The sequence below is a fragment of the Poecile atricapillus genome, chromosome 21, assembly GCF_030490865.1.
Source record: "Poecile atricapillus isolate bPoeAtr1 chromosome 21, bPoeAtr1.hap1, whole genome shotgun sequence".
NCBI classification, from domain to species: Eukaryota; Metazoa; Chordata; class Aves; order Passeriformes; family Paridae; genus Poecile; species Poecile atricapillus.
In genome coordinates, this window is record NC_081269.1 from 6,077,738 (window position 1) to 6,093,943 (window position 16,206).

The 16,206-nt window shown below is 51.6% G+C and overlaps 1 protein-coding gene across 1 annotated transcript in view; it reads right to left on the minus strand.

Moving 5' to 3' along the window:
- Nucleotides 1-14,795, minus strand: part of LRRC75A (leucine rich repeat containing 75A) — a 56,273-nt gene extending 41,478 nt beyond the window's left edge. Inside the window, exon 1 of the mRNA XM_058854078.1 lies at nucleotides 14,530-14,795. Within this exon, the coding sequence (XP_058710061.1) occupies nucleotides 14,530-14,793 (264 nt within the window). The 5' untranslated portion in view covers nucleotides 14,794-14,795. The remainder of the gene's footprint in view (nucleotides 1-14,529) is intronic.
- Between the last annotated feature and the right edge of the window lie 1,411 nt (nucleotides 14,796-16,206).

Here is a 16,206-nt window from a genome sequence, read left to right on the forward strand (position 1 = left end):
TGAGCTGATTATTATTGCATTAGCCATGGAAGGATGCATTGTTAATGCTCAATGGATGCTAAACTCTGCTTCAAAAGGATGCAATTTCGGGCTGGGAGACTGTAGGAATGTTTTTGGCATCCTTGAATAGGTGCTAGAATAAAAGCTCAGATATTTCTGATACAGAAAATAAGCATCAGTGATTCCTCACCACAGCTCTCTCCCTGAGTTATTCAAGGGAAGTAATTGAAGGCGTCTTTGAGAGACACAAATATTCAATTAACTCTCCAAACTGGCTGCTGTGGAATAATGCAAGCATGACAAAAAGATCATTTAAGTGAACAAATTGCAGCTGACTCCCATAAAATCATGCCAAGCCTTTATTTTTTTGGTGTTATTTACACCATTGCAGGAGCCTGGGTGGGAGAAGCACAGGGAAAAAATGGGTTTGGATCAATAGCACTACCTGCATATACCAAAATCCAGGTATATCCCTGGTTTTTTACCAACAAGGAGAGTGGAATTACTCAGCACAAGAATCTGGCTGAGTATCACCGCAGGAATTAGGAGATTTTGCAAGGTAAAGATTTAGAAGGAACAAGATACAGAGAGATTTTAGCTCAAAGCAAAAGAGAAGGAAGTAGGGTTGAACTAAACATTGAAATAAAAGCTCCCTGACCCTTTTTTGCATTAAAATTTATCCTCAGGAACAGCCTATTCCATGAAATCACTTAGTACCTTCCCAGCTGTTAAAAGGGAATTCCAGCAAAGGAGAAAACCCAACCCAATCCCACAGCACCAAACTCATTTTCTGAATTAAGACAAAGCAACAGGGGTGGAATAAAAATAAAGGTTTCCCCAAGGAAGCCAGCATCACCCAAGTAATTAACATGGACAACATGAATTCCAATTCATTCATTTGCAAATCCAGCATCCCCAGTTAATCTGAGCATGGACAAAGTCCGTTAATAAAGCAGATCCCTGTAATGGGATTCAAAGCAACGGCAAATCAATACATAAAAAAAAAAACCAACTTGTGTGGTTAAATAATCTGCATTTTGCATAATAACATCAGTGCTGTGATGCTGGGTGGTTATGTGGAGACAGAGCAGAAATACCCAGCAAGAAAATTGGATTGAGGTGGGAAAACCTCCCTGCCCAGGGGTGAAATCCATGAGTCAAGGGGAAAAATCTTCCTCTCACTCCATGAAACCTCTCCTGAGCAGCCCCACAAAGAGCTGGGAGTTCCCCAAACAGCTTTGCAAAGAGTGAGGGGAGATGATTTCCCTTCAAATCCTTTCTCAAGCCTGCTGGTCTCACCCTGGGTATCTCCTCTCCAGGATGTGCCAGATCTGGAATCCAGCAGCTCCTGGCAGGACCTTTCCTGTGCCCTCCACTGCCAGCTCAGGATGTATTAAAACTATAAAAATGATAAAAAAATTAAATTTATTATTGACTGACAAACTCTGATCCAAATTTGTCCTGTTTCACCAAACCCCTTCTTTTTCTGCACCCTTTGATGCCTCACAGCTCCCTTCAGAGTCTCCCCCTGAACAAAAGGAGGAACTGAGACACAGAAAATCAAACCCACACCCCCAAATTCGCACTGCTGCCCTCAACATCCCCATTCCCAAACACCTTCAGCTGGGAGGCCTCTGCTCTTCTCCTCTGGGATATCTCTTCTCCAGCTTGCCAAGTCAGAAAACCACTTAAATACCTGATTAACTACAAGCACATGTTTAAATCCCGCTGAAGCCAAGGGGGTTGGACAAGCAGAGCGCTTCAGACAGGTTTTTGTTAAAGCAAAACTTCTTTCCTCCACCCAATTCCCTTCAGGAGGAAGGACTGGGACACTCCAGAGTGAGATGTGGCTGAAGTGAGCAGTGGGAGAAGCATTTTGTACAAAATCAGGGAATGAGATCCCAGGGGGACACAGGCTGGGCTGGTGATGATGGAGAGCGCTCTGCCCTCCAGAGCCAGCAAACATTTCCAGTAAATGCCATTAAAATCCTCTTTATTTCACCACACACCAGGCTCCAGAAAGGCCAGAGGGTGGTGGCTGCTGCTCCTGAGCCCCAGAGATGGGACAGATTAACCCAAAAATGGCCCGAGAGCCTCTGTGCTTGGCTGAGAAGGGAAACCTGCCCCAGGTTTCACTGGGGTGCTGAACAGACACAGGTAATAAACAGCTTTTCTGCTGTGCCCTGTCCCTCCTGCCCTGTCTGTAGGGTCTGTGAGGGAAAGGGCTGCTCTCTGCACCCCCAAACCCACAGGAGCCCCACACCAGGCTGGGAGGAGCAGGAACATCCCTCCTGCTGGGACAGGCAGTATCACATCCTGTGCTCAGCAATAAAAGGTGTCAACCCTCCCCGACTAAAATCCAAATATTTCTGCTTTGTTTGACAGCCATGGCTGTTAAATTGCTGCTGTTGATATTCCATTTCCCAGTGGGGATGCCAGAGGAGCTCAGGAGGACGAGACACAAAACACACCTTGGCCCAGGGAGCTTCTGCAGGGAAATGGAGCCTGTGATGGAGCTGTGGCCACAGGGAGAAGGAGCCATGAGTTGGGTGAAGAAAACCATGCCTGGAGCTCAGTTTGCAGGAGAGGATCCACAGCAAAGCTGCTGCCACCACTGCTGAGTCACAGCTGCTGTGCAGAGGTCAGTGCAGGCTTTTCCTTCTCACAGGTGAGCACCAAAAGACACCCAGGAACGAGGCAGGGAGCAGCTCCAGAGCGGGAATATCAACACAGCATCCGTGTCTCCCTGCCCTGGGATATTCCCTTAATCCCCTACAGTGTGACACAGCCCAGGAAGTGTCACCAGAGAGAAGGAGAGGCCTGGAATGCCATCGGGAACAGAGCACCCTGCTAATCCCTCCTGCTTCCCCACGGGTGGCTGAGCCTTCCTGGGAATGCTCTACTGGATCCCATGGAATGCTGTGGCCACAGGATATTCCCACAGGTGCCAGGACAAAGTCTGTGGCTTGCAGCTCCTCCTCCCAGTTCTGGCACTGCAAGCCCAGAACATTGATTTTCCAACTCCAAAACAGCCAGCGCTGATAATCCCTCACTCCAGCAGCTCCTCTGAAGTTAACAGCAGAGGAAGAACCACCCCAGAAACTTCCAGGACACGGCACCAATCCTTAATCTCATTTCCCAGATACAACCACGGGGCTGAATAATCCCTGAAACCTGATGCAGGATGATGAGCTGAGCAAGAGGAAAGCCAGGGTGAGCTCACTGTGCTGAGCCTCCCCTTCCCTGCTCCGGTCCCACCGAGACATCCACAACCCTGGGCTGGAATTCCTCAAACAGCCACAAGCAGCTGATTCCAATATCATTAAAACATGACTAATACAGGCTTTGAGCTGGTTTCAAAGTGGAGGAGCCACTGGTGTGTGGTGAATCAGACACCTCCAGCCCCACACACACGAGGTGTGGGGTGGCATTTTGCCCACAGTGACACCAAAACCACCTTGGGACCTTTTTCCCCTGCCAAGAAATGCCAGAAATTCATGCCTGGAAGACAGATTCCCTTTCTGCAAGGCATGAAACAGGAAGAAAAAAAAGTTGGTTTTCTCTGAAGGCCCACAGGCTCATCCAAAATCACCACTGACAAGTAAATAGGTTGGAAAAAGCTTCCTCTGAGAGCCAGACTGACTCAATCTGTGTTATATTTTCCCTTTTCACTTTATCTTCCCTGATGTGCCTGCTCAGGAAGAGATAAGGAGCAGCCTCTGAGCCCTACTCGTGGCTCTGCCACTTCTGTGCACTTCATTCCTGTTCTTGGGAATTCCTTTCCCCTTTGCCAGAGGGATGTTCAGCCCTTCTGCTCCTCCATTCCCCCTGAAAAACGAGAAGCTTTTCCTTGGTAAAGAATCCTGGAATTATTTAGGATGGAAAAGCTCAAGTCTAACATCTAAGCCACCACTAAACCATGTCAATACATCCCACAAACCCCTCCAGGGATGGGGATTCCAGCATCCTGCTGGCTCTGGGATGGGTCAGTCAGAGCTGGAACGTCTGGAGGAGCTTGGTCCCACCAGGATTTTACACAATGTCATTCCCATCCTCCTGCAATCAATGGAATGAGCTCAGCCTGTGGGAATGGCACTGTATTCCTGCCTTTGGGGATATTCCAGGCTCCTGTATTTTTGCCCTCCTCCAAAGGGAGGGCACACAAACAAACACGAGTCCTTGCGGAAAATAAAGTTGATTTATACGATGCAGCAACACTGAAAGGTCTTTTTTTAAAAAAAAAAATATATTTCAGGAGAGGACTTTGTCTGATTTATTTTCTTTCAGGAGAGGAGTTTGGCTGATTTATTTTCTTTGTGTTGGTGGAGAACAGCAGCTGATGGGCAAGAGATGAAAGCATCCCAAGCAGAGATTCCTCACCAGGTTTCAGAGAATTCATCTCATCCGAGAGCTGCTTTACATCTTAAAGAGGACAGGGAAGTTTATCAGAGCCAAAAGTTGTACTGGTGCAAGGCTGGCCCTGTCACCTGCACCGTGTCAGATTCTCCATCCTCTTCCTCTGGACAGCAACAGGGTGGGAAGGAAACCAGAGTGAAAGCCAAGCTGTGCATGGAGAGCTCAGGAAAAGCACTGAAGCTGCTCCTGTTTTACAGTTCAGCCTTTCCACTGAATGACCAGTGCCATGGACTGGAAAAGTCAGCTTTGGGACGTTCTTCCCCTGCCAAGAAATGCCAGGAATTGCTGCCTGGAAGTGGTAGAGTTCCAGCAGCTGGTGCCCATGTGGGAGTGGATGCCGCACACCCACGGTCCCTGTTGTTTACCCAGGGCCTTTACAGGGATGCACACATCCTAAAATCCAGGGAAACCCGGAGTCCTGGCAGCTCCTGGGGCTGCTGACACCTTTGCTCTAAAGCAGAGAGGCAAGAGAGAGGAATGCCATGGGAAGGACTGGATTTTTACACTGAAAAAGGAGCTGGTGGAGAGCAGATGTTGTGCACGTCCAGCTGAGACACATTTCCCCTTCCCAAATCCACAAATCTGTGCAAAGGCTGGTTTGGGTAGGAAGGGACCTTAAAACTCATCTTATTCCCACTCCTCTGCCATGGGCAGGGACACCTTCCTTAGACCAGGATGCTCCAACCTGGCCTTGAACACTTCCAGGAATGGAGCAGGAAAACCCTGTGCCAGGGCCTCCTCACCCTCACAGGGAAGAATTCCTTCCTAATATTCCATCCAAACCTCCCCTCTGAAGCCCTGGCAGCCTCTTTGCATCACCCACCCTGGTGACACTGTGTTTTTGGGGTACCTGGTGAAGAGTTCCAGCTGTAATCCAAAGAGAGGATGAGGAGTCCCAGGCTCAGCAGGAAGAGCTCCACACCTGCAATCCCCAGGGTGCTGCTGAATGCTCTGAATTCCCCTCCAAAGCCAGCACACACAGTCCAGCTGTGCTGGGCAGTTCCCATGGAACAGCCTGGGAATGGCACACACCATAAAACGTGGATTTTGGCTGCTGGAGGAGAGGCTGCCAGGCAGCCCGAGGAAGGGAACTGCTGAGAGGAGGCTTTCCTCTTGAAACACCCACAGAAAAATGGGAAAAGGAATGGATGAGACCATCAGCATGGGCAAATCATCCTCATTGTTTGTGCAGGGTGGCTCAAAACTCCCCCATTTCCCATCCTGAGACTGGATCAGAGCTGTGCCCTACACCCCAGGGAAGTGGGAACCTCACCCCTGATTTATATCAACAAATAAAGTCAATTCTGGGGACTGAGGGAAGAAATGAAGCATTTCCCATGTTTTTATTTGCAACATCAGATTTTTAACCATCAGGTAGAGCAGGGCTGGGACTTGGTGTTCGATATTTGAAGGTTGGAAGGTAAAATCTTTCTTGAAGGCTTTCACAGCAAATTCCCTGAGCACCAGGGAATTTGGATGCTCCTTTGAGGATCCATCTCTCCATGAGCCTCCCAGCTGGCTCAGTCTCTCCAGAGAAACCCAAAAGTAAAGGATTTGGGCTCCTCAAAGTCACCAGGAAATGCCCAGACTTGCTAAGGAAGAATTAATGACTGGGCTGCCCAAGGACTCAGTTCAGTGACATTAAAATTCAATTAATGCTGCTCTATAAAATAGCTTTAAACATTAAATGCATTTACTTTAAACCACCCAGATTTCAAATCAGCAATTTAAAGTGACGTCAACCTCTGGTCAGGCTTTAATTTTAAAATTGAAAAATTTATTTAATTTTAAACAGCTCCTGTTAGCTCAGGTAGGCAGAACGTGTCTGCCAATGATTTTGGGGAAGTCAGTGACAAAAGAAAAGAGTGAAATGCAAACAGAGCTGTGGGGAGAGTTTGGTTCTCTCAAAAGGACAAAGAAAACATCTTAATTTCAGTTAATTCAAGTGTTTGGCTCTGTGATCTTGAAAGTCTCTTCCAATTTCAAGAATTTTAATTCACTTATTCGAGTTTAACGCTGAATTTCAGCAAGCCAATGAAAAAAAATCAGGAATACAAAGCAGAAATTTTCCAATCTGCAAGTAAAACTTCAACCTGAGAGACAAGGATCTGCAATTATGGTGACCAGAAGTGCAATTCATGATGCACAATTAACACTCCACTTAATGAATCAACCAGTTTCAAATGCAAAATCTGTTTTGAGACATTTACTTTGTCTGCTTTTGTATCCAGCATATTTTGAGTTTATTAAATGATCAAAAAACATTAAAAACCACTTTTCTGCTCTTCAAACTTGCTTCCATTTCCCTGCAATTCGAGTCAGAAACACAAAAGGATCAATCAATAGATCAATCAATCCTGTAAACCTCAAATTCACCATTTCCCACCAGAATAAAAACACACAAAATTCACACACAGCTGCCTAAATACATGTCCCCAGATACACCAGAAAAGGAAGTATCCAATTACACCAAGCAGAAGCAGCTTTTTGCAACCAAACAGGAAAACATCCTCTTTCTTATAGAATGACCCCCCTCAAAATATCCTAACCACTAAAAAATAAAGAAAAAAGGCTGCTTAAACCAAGTTTTAATCCAATTCTGCATGATTTTGTCTGGATGTAAATCATGGGTGAAGATCACTCACATTCTCATCCCAATTAATTTGTCTGCAAGCCCAGGAAGCACACAAAGGCATTTGGGAACAAGATTTCCCCCAAATCCTTTCTGGAGAAGGGAGAACTGTTGGAGTAGATGGATAAATGGAAATAGATGGAGGGATTTTGGGATGAACCGAGGCTTTGGGGCTGTTTGGTGAGGTTTGAGTCCTGTTTCTGCAGAAATTCGGGCTTCACTGCCCTGATTTTGGGGAGTTCAGGCTGAACCAGGAGCTGGGGTTTGCTCAACACCAACCAAACCTGGGGTAGAGGCTGCAGCAGCTTTGATTCATCCTTGTGCAGGGAATTTGGGTTCTTTTATTGAGCTCCAAACCCTTCCCACACCTCCTGCATCCCAAATCCCAGAGCATCCCCCAGCAGCAGCTCCGTGGGAGCGGCTCTGCAGGCTGGGAACAGGGACAGAGGTGTCCCAGGAAAAACCCTCAGCACATCCCCGGCCAAAACAACCATTTCCCACCACAGCCTGCTCTCCTTCCTCAGCAGCCTTTGCTTTCCCCTGCTGGGATTTCACTGCTGTGCCAAGATCCTGGCCTTGGGGAGGGTGGGGGTGAAGGAGCAGCCCTGCAGAACAAGGCAGGAATTATCTGCTCCCAGACTGGGCTCTGTTTAAGCATCCCCTGGGACAGGGGAAGAGGCAGCTCTGGGAATTTCCCAGCCGTGGGACTGGGGCTCCCAGGCACAGATTGGCTCAAAGCCCTGAGCTCTTCCACCAGGCAAAGCCAGGGAATCTCTGCACAAGGAGAGATGGAGGCACAGGAACCATTCCAGGAGGTTTCAGTATTGTCTTTTCATCTTTGGAGTGGGAGGAAGGGACAGACAGAGCTCGCTCACCTCGGTGTGTTTCACATGCTGGAGGGTAGAAAACAGAGCTGCACCTCCCACAGAGCTGTAATCCTGTCCCTAACACCCATTTCCTCACTTTCTGTGGCTAAACAGAAAGCGAGGAGCTGAAAAACCCAGCCCACAAATCCCCATCCTCCAAAATCCCGCACGCTCCAGGCTCCTGCTCCAGGCTGGCTGGTCGGGCTCTCCTTTAATTAACCAACCTTCATTTCAACACAACTGCTGTTCGAGCTGGAATTAATATTGCTGCTGGCTGAAATCTCCTCCAAACACAATCCCTGAGCGCTCACGGGAGCGGGCAGCACCGGGGGGAGCAGGAGCTGGACTGGAAAGCTGCTCAGAAACCAATCCCACAGGGAAAAAGGGACTTTCAGGGACTGAAATCAGCAGCAGGATCCAGGGCTGGGGAGGAGCAGAGCTCAAGGAAAACCTCCGTGGGCCAACAGGAATTTTGGAACCATCAGAAAAGGCAGAAAACGTCTCATAAAGAAATTCCCCCAATATCAAACCCAAGTGGGGCTGTGCAGAGCAGGACAGGCAGGACTCTGGGAAGATTCTTGTGATATGGAGAGGCCCTGAGGAATGAGATATCCACAGAGATACCCAAAGGCATGAGGAAAAGGCAGCTCCCTCCCCTCGGCTCTGCTGCCTGTCCAGGCTCTCTCCAGAGCTCAAAGCCTCGCACAAAGGAAGCGCCTCTGACTTTGAAAGACACGAAGCCTGAAAGATAAAGAGTCTTGAAAAGATCTGAGAATGCTGGAAAGCTCCAAGCAGTTCCTGCTCTCCCAGCAGCAAGGTCAGAGCCAGGAGTAATTGGAGCTAAAACCTTCGGCCTGGAGAGGAATGGGAAGGATAATTTGCTTTTCCTTTTAGAGGCAAGATTAAATTTACCATGCAGTGATCTTTTCTCCAAAATTTGAAAGAGAAGGAGCCTGAGACACACACACACAGAAAGAGAAATGGAATCAGGCATTAAATCATATTAGGCATTTGGCCAGGACCTGAAGATGTTGAATACTAAAAAAATTCCACATTGCTTGTAGGAGAATGAAATGAATATTAATGTATAACCACCTCCCTTAGCTGAGAGCAGACCACAGGCACAAATCCCCCAGCACATGGAACACTGAAGCTCCAATACACTGAATTTCAGGTGCCTCAGACCCCTGCACACAGCAGCTGGCAGCGCTGGGATGTGCAGGGAGGGTTTTACCCACACAGCCCACACTGAGAGGAGAGACATCCTCACACTCCCAGCTTTCACAGGATAAAAAGGAAAAGAGGGGGGAAAAAGGTGTGTGCCAGGCTGTCTGGAGCCCCGAGCTGCTGCATTTCACATCAGGTGTGAAAACAGCAGGGCCTGGAGGGGAAAGAGACCCATTCCTGCTGTTATATAAACAGAGAAAGTGCTGAACAGGGGCTGAGGTGGAACAACAACCATTACCTTCTGCCAGCTGGGAGATTTCTGTCCAGCTGCCCACAGCTCACAGCCCAGCCCCCACTCCATACCCCATCCCACCTCTCCCAGCCTTCCTCTCCCCAAAAAACAAAAATTCCCCCAGGAGGAGCAGCAGCAGCAGCAGCCACCTTCCAGAGGGGTCATTAAATCATTAAATTTAATGTGTCCTGCAGGCACAGGCCACATCCAGCTGCAAATGCCACAGGGGATGGAAAAAGAGCAGAAGGATGGGAAGCAGGCAGAGATGCCTGTGAGGGAGCATCTTACAGCAGGGCAGGGGGTGGGAGCACAGGGGAAACACCAGAAGCCTTTTTTTGGGGCAGGAAACACCCCACCACTGGCAGAGATATTTGTTGTCAGTGCCTCCAGCAGCCTGAGGGTTAAAAGGAATTGTGGGGAGCGCTGGTGGGGTTTCAGCAGCTCGAGGCAGAGGAAATGAGGGTTCATCCCAGCTCAGAGCAGGGTTACCCAACTTCCACCCTGCGGTGCTGCAGCCAGGGCAGGGCCCTCCCTCAGCCCCAGCAGCTCCCACTTGAGGAAAAACAATCCCAATCCTGCAAAATTCTTCATCCCTGTCCTCTGCTGGCTGTGCCAGGCTGGGAGGAGCCCAGAGAGCCCAGGCTGGGTCACCTCAGGTGCTCTGAAGGGACCAGGTGCTCTCCTGTGGGGCAAACACAGCAGCGCTGAGCTCCTCCAGCATTCCTGGAGCGTGGATGTGTCCATGGGAATGCTGCTCCATGCTGGGGGGCCAGGAGCAAGCACCCAGCCCAGCCACACAAGCCTTTTTAATTTTTTCTCTGCTCTCATGTCTCAATGGAGTCACAGGAGCCCAAAGTGAGCCATCAGCGTTTTTAATTTATTTTTTTTTGGTGTTTTACTATCCCCACCGGCCAAGCCCCTCTTACAATGAAGATATTCATCACTAATTAATAAAACTTCGCTGTGCCACACAGATCCCAGGCTGCTCAGCTCATGTCCTGTTCCCCACAGCCCCTGGCTGGGAAATGCAGGGCTGGGATGGGGCAGGGGCACATCAGGGGATGTTTGTGGGACAAACCTCAGGGATCCCAGGCTGGACCACAGCCAGGACCGGGCTGCAGGGTTTGGAGGGCACAGAACTCCTTTTCTCCCAGCCCTTTCCTGCAAATGGGATTTTTTGGTGGTGTTTTTGCCCATTTGCCCATCCCAGGGCAGAGGATCCACCCTGCCACACCTCGGACCTTGGCATTTGGCTTCTGGCCACGCTCAGCACCCAGGCATTTATTGCCGTACTCTGCTTTCTTTTCCCCCTTTCCCCAACTAATTCCTGGACCTGCTGTTCACCTGCCCTGTGCAGATGATGCTCAGATCTGCTGAATTCCTCCTCCTCCTCCCTTCTCCCACCAGAGCAGCAGCAAAAGCTCCACGTCGAGCCATAACCAATGGCAAATTCCTTGAGCGCAACGTAATGTGCTGGGAAGCGCTTCCCCATTTCGCCTGGGAAAAGCGATCTGTTTGGCAGCAGGGAGGAGGAAAACATGCTTTGTTTTACAAATCCTCTCCCCAGCAGGAGAGACACTCCCAGAATTTAATATACTGACAGCGCTTGGCTGCCTTAACCACTAAAACTCGAGAGTAAGGGGGAAAAAAAAAATAAAAAAAATAAAAAGTTCTACACTTTATAACATTACAACCTATCCTGCTCTGCAGCTGGTGGGAATGTGGAGCTGGAATTCTCCCACCTGGATGGAGTGAGGGGTCTGAGAGGGGGTCATTCCCATGCCCCAAGTGCCGGACACCCTGAATAAATTCATTTTTTAGCCTCTCCCCACAGCAGCTCCTTGCTGGAAAGCAGAGAAGATGCTGCCAGGAAATCACTTCATGGCAGATAAATTCCAAGTTATTCCCTGCAGGAATTACTTCCATGGAAGGCCAGCAGCTCCCCCCAGGTGACTAGCAAGCCTGTGGCAACCCTGAACACCAGCCCAAACCAAATGTTGATTATTTCAGTGCTTTCCACTGCATTTCTGCCAAAAGCATCCTCCCTGCAGCACCGTGAGGGAAAACACCTCAGCCGAGGAGAGCAGCAGGCGCTTGTTGGGATTTAGGGGATTTGAATTTTGCAGTGTGGGGTTTGGGCTCCAGAGCAGGAAGAAGGAGAAAGAAATGAGTATTCTGTGTGTCAGGAGCTCGATGTTAAATCAGCCAGGCTGTGCCAGAGGAGCAGAAACCCTTTGGAATGGCTGCTGGCAGCAGGAATAACAGGAGTGTTATTTTGGGGGCAGGCAGTGGGATCAAATTGCCTCCACACCAGAGTCCACTGCTGACCTCTCTGAAGGAGCAAAGCCTGTCTGCTCTTCAGGCTTCTGCTCTTCAGGCTTTTTATATTTTTTAAACAAACAAACAAACAAATCACTTTGTATCTCAGTTTTTTATAGTTGTTTGCAACCTCCAGGCATTCCCAGAAATACAAATTAATCCTTACAGGAGCCTGTAAGGAAAACAGCATCGCTCCCACCTCAGGAGAGGGAGATAATGGATAAATTCTAAATAAATGGGTGGAATGCAAAAGCCACAGTGGACACTGGTGGCAGTGGCAGGGCTGGAAGGGCAGGACCTGCTCCAGCAGCTTTAAAATACAGGATTGCAGCCCTGCCCTGGTTATCAAACACACCTTTTGAGGGAGCAAAAAAGCCCCCAAACCTTGTCTTGCCTTGCAGTGGGTGGGTAGGGCAGGGTGTTAAGGCAGAAAGACCTGAAAAAAAAAGATTTTCAGCTCTGGCCATGTGCTCATCCTGCTCCAAAAAAAACCAAAACTATGGAGCCTTTCCAAAGGCAGGGATGCTGTCACCCACCCCTCAGCAGCACGCTGGGCTGGCTTCAAAGCCCGCTGAAGTCAGTGGAAAGGCTCCCAGTGACCTAAATGCCTGGGATTTAAAAAAATCTCCACTGAGAGCTGGGCACCAGGTCACTGGGTTTGCTGGGAAAACCCCAGTTTTGCTGGAAAACTCCAAAACCGGCCAGTTTTGCACAGCAGCATCACACAGCAGTGACCACATGGAGCAGCCACGGTCCCTCTGCGAGGAACACCCTAAAAATGACTCAGGAAAAAGTCTCTGCCTCACCAGGCTCATCCATCCACCCCTTTCCACAGGGGGAAGCTCCTCCTTTCTCCCCAAATCCTCACTTTCAGGCTGAGACACTCCAGAGAGCTCTGGAAGGCTCCTGCTGGAGTGGGAACAACTTAAGTGGTCCCTTGGAGCCCTCCTAAAACATCCCCTCCCAAAATCCAGCTGCTGGAAAACCCCAAAGCAGCCGGGATTTGTTCAGTGGGGCATCCCACGTTCCCTCCCTGGAGGCAGGGATTAATATCACCTCATTAAAAACCTGCGTGGAGTCTATTATAGTATCTAGGACAAAGTGTTCTCTATTTTGACACTCTAAGATATATTTTGTCAGAGAGAGCTCTTCAGAGACACTCACTGCCAGAGATGCACCTGACAGGTCCCTTGCTTCCCCCAGCAGTTTAAGATGAATTTTGAGCTTTTTCTTCCCAAGCTCCAGCGAGATGAGAGGGTTTCCCCGTGGTCAGGTTTGTCATTAGGGCATCCACGGTGACACATCCCAGCTCCCTCACTGTGCACAGAGTGAGGACAGAGCTGAGCATCGCTGAGAAAAACCAGTCTGGAGCCAGGGAGAACTTGAGAGTGATTGCTGGCACTTTGCAGGCCCCAAGATTTATTTTTTGGGGAGGTGTTTGAGATAAACACCCTCTAAAATTAGCACCTGCCCTTCTGCCAGCTCCAATGGGCTGTGACAGCGATAAAGATTTGGCGTGGCTGAGAGGGTGCAACATTTGGGCTCTGATCTGCTGCCCAACTCAACCCCCAGGGCCACACAGATCCCAAATGGAGAGGTCCTGTCCCAAGGAATTCCATCCCCAACTCCCAGAGAGGCAGCACATTCACCTCAGCAAAAGTGAAACCCCCAACTTTTTATCCCAAAACTGAAAGTGGGGAGAGTTTTCCATAAAAAAAAGACAAATTGTATGAAACCTTTCAGTTTTCTCAGCCGGGCTGCTCTAAAGATAATCCTAAATCTACAGGGTGGAAGGATAAATGGAAGTGGGTTGAACTGGGACATACCCCAAACTACACATCCACTTGCTGAGAAGTTACCTGGACCAGAAAATGAGCCGGTGGGAAATGCCAACAGGAAAAAACCTGCTAGCAGCAAACCCCAAACACCAAATCCCAAAAAAAAAAACAGACTGGACCAGTCCCATGGGCAAACCAGAGGGCAAGAAAGCAGCTCCCGATGCCCAGCAAAGACGTGAACAACTTTTCCCCGGGTGGCAGAACTGGTTACACCGAGCTGCTGAGGGAGAGAACCCCAGCTGGAAGATGGATCTGCTTTAGGTTTGCATGGAAAACTCGCTGATCCTCCAAGCCCTGCGCAGCCCAGAGCCTTGAAAACGCCCAGCACTCGGGTGTTTTTATCAGCGCCTATCAGCAGCAAAGATTAAATGCTAATTTGCTTTTCTGTTTGCTCACAGCAACTTTCCGTCCTGTTGCTTCCCAGCTAATGCTCAGCTCAAACAGATTTTTCAAGGTAAAAGGTCTCGGGCTCCCTACAATTAATTCCCCGCTCCCCCAGAGCGTCTCGTTTCTCCCAGCCCCAGTCAACACCAGCAAAACTCCACCAGGGGATTGTGCGTCAAAAAGATAAAAAAGCAACGCTGCCAGCTCTGGGTATTTCTGAGCCAGCAAGAAAAGAGCTGATTCTCAAAAGCTGCCAGCTCCGATCGCCTCGGCGCTTTTACCGAGCTGCTTAAAACACCAAACTTTTTGGAAAGTTGAGTGGGAACCACTTTGAGTAGGCTGCAAATCCCAGAGCCACCAGCGCCAGCAAGGAAGGGAAGGAGGTAAAATGCACCCGGCAGCGAGGAAACAACGCAAAGCACCTCCCTGGGGGTATTTCCCCCTCCCTGACACCGTGACCAGCCCGCAGCTCCTCAGCCACTTCCCCAAAATTACGCCCCGAAAGTCAGACCCGCAAAAGCGGAGCGCGGCCCCTCTTTGGCACCAGGCTTTGGAAAGCGGCAGGAATCGCTGTCTTTTCCCCCCCTTCCCCAGGAGAAACCCTCCCATCCTCACCTGCCGCAGGTTCTTGAGCAGCTCGGTGGCCTCCTCCTGCTTGCCCTGCTTGACCAGCAGCAGCATGTCCTGGATCATGCAGATCCGCCGGTGGTACGGGGGCAAGCCGGGGCCAGCGCCCTTCCCGAACTTCTCGCCGGACTTGGCCACGAGGGAAGCCAGGAAATCTCCCCTTTCCCTGGGGGCCACCTTCTTGCGGTGGTGGCCCGGGGGGCTCTCCCCGGCGCTGCCCGGCTGGCAGCCCTTGGTCTGCTTGGTGCCCATGGCCAGCGGCTCCCGCAGCCCCGGGGCCGCATGCGAGGGGGTGGCGAGGCCGGGGGGACACGGCGGGGTGGAGGGGACAAAGGGGCGGGGGGTTCGGGGGATGCACGGAGGCGTGGGATGCGCGGGAGGTTCCGAGGATGCCCGGGAGGGTTTGGGGGTGCGGGTTGGGGCCGGGGGGGCTCAGCAGAGGGGTCGCTGCCCGGCGCCGGGGCGGCTCCGCTCCCGCAGGCGGAGGATGGGGCGGCTTCGCCCGGCCGGGAGGAGCCGCGGCTCGGCCCCTCCGCTCCGCTCCATGGCCGGGAGAGGCAGAACCGCCGGATCCGAGCGGCTCCGGGCAGCTCCGGGCGCTGCCTCCGCCGAGCGGCGGCGGCTCCTCCGCGCAGCCTCCTCCCGGTGCCGGGGGGTCCCCCGGGGGTGCCCCGGGCTCGGGGGGCGGTGGCCGCGGCTCGGGGGCAACTGTTGCGCTCGGGGGGCTCCCCCGGAGGCGGCGCGGCTCGGCTGGGCTCGGCCCGGCCGGCTCGGGGCGCTCGGAGCCGGGAGAGCCGGGGGAGGGCCGGGGGCGGGCACCGTGCACCGAGGCAGGGCTTGCGGAGGAAGCCGCAGCCGGACGGGGCTCGTCCTTCCTTCCCCGCGGGCTGGGGGCTCTGCACGCCCCGCGGGGGATGCTCCGGGCGGGGGCAGCGGGGATGGGGCCGGGCTGCGGCGGGGGCATCCCCGCCGGGGTTCCCGGGGAGGGATTCCCGCTGGAGCCGCATCGCCCAGGGGATTCACAGGCGTTCGGTCCCTCGGGGATGTGCCCAGAGCGGCGGAGATCCCCCCTCGCCTGTCCCCTGCGGGTGATGCTGGCACTCCATGCTGCCAGCCGAGCCTGGCTGCCCCTGCACCTCCCTCATCTCCCTCATCTCCCTCATCTCCCTCATCTCCCTCACCTTCCTCACCTCGCTCATCTCCCTCACCTCCCTCATCTCCCTCACTCCCTCATCTCCCTCACTCCCTCACCTCCCTCATCTCCCTCATCTCCCTCACCTCCCTCACCTCCCTCACTCCCTCACCTCCCTCATCTCCCTCATCTCCCTCACCTCCCTCATCTCCCTCACTCCCTCACCTCCCTCATCTCCCTCATCTCCCTCACCTCCCTCACTCCCTCATCTCCCTCATCTCCCTCATCTCCCTCATCTCCCTCACCTTCCTCACCTCCCTCACTCCCTCACCTTCCTCACCTCCCTCACTCCCTCACCTCCCTCACTCCCTCATCTCCCTCACCTCCCTCACTCCCTCACTCCCTCACTCCCTCACTCCCTCACCTCCCTCATCTCCCTCACCTTCCTCATCTCCCTCATCTCCCTCACCTTCCTCACCTCCCTCACTCCCTCACCTCCCTCACCTCCCTCACTCCCTCACCTCCCTCACCTT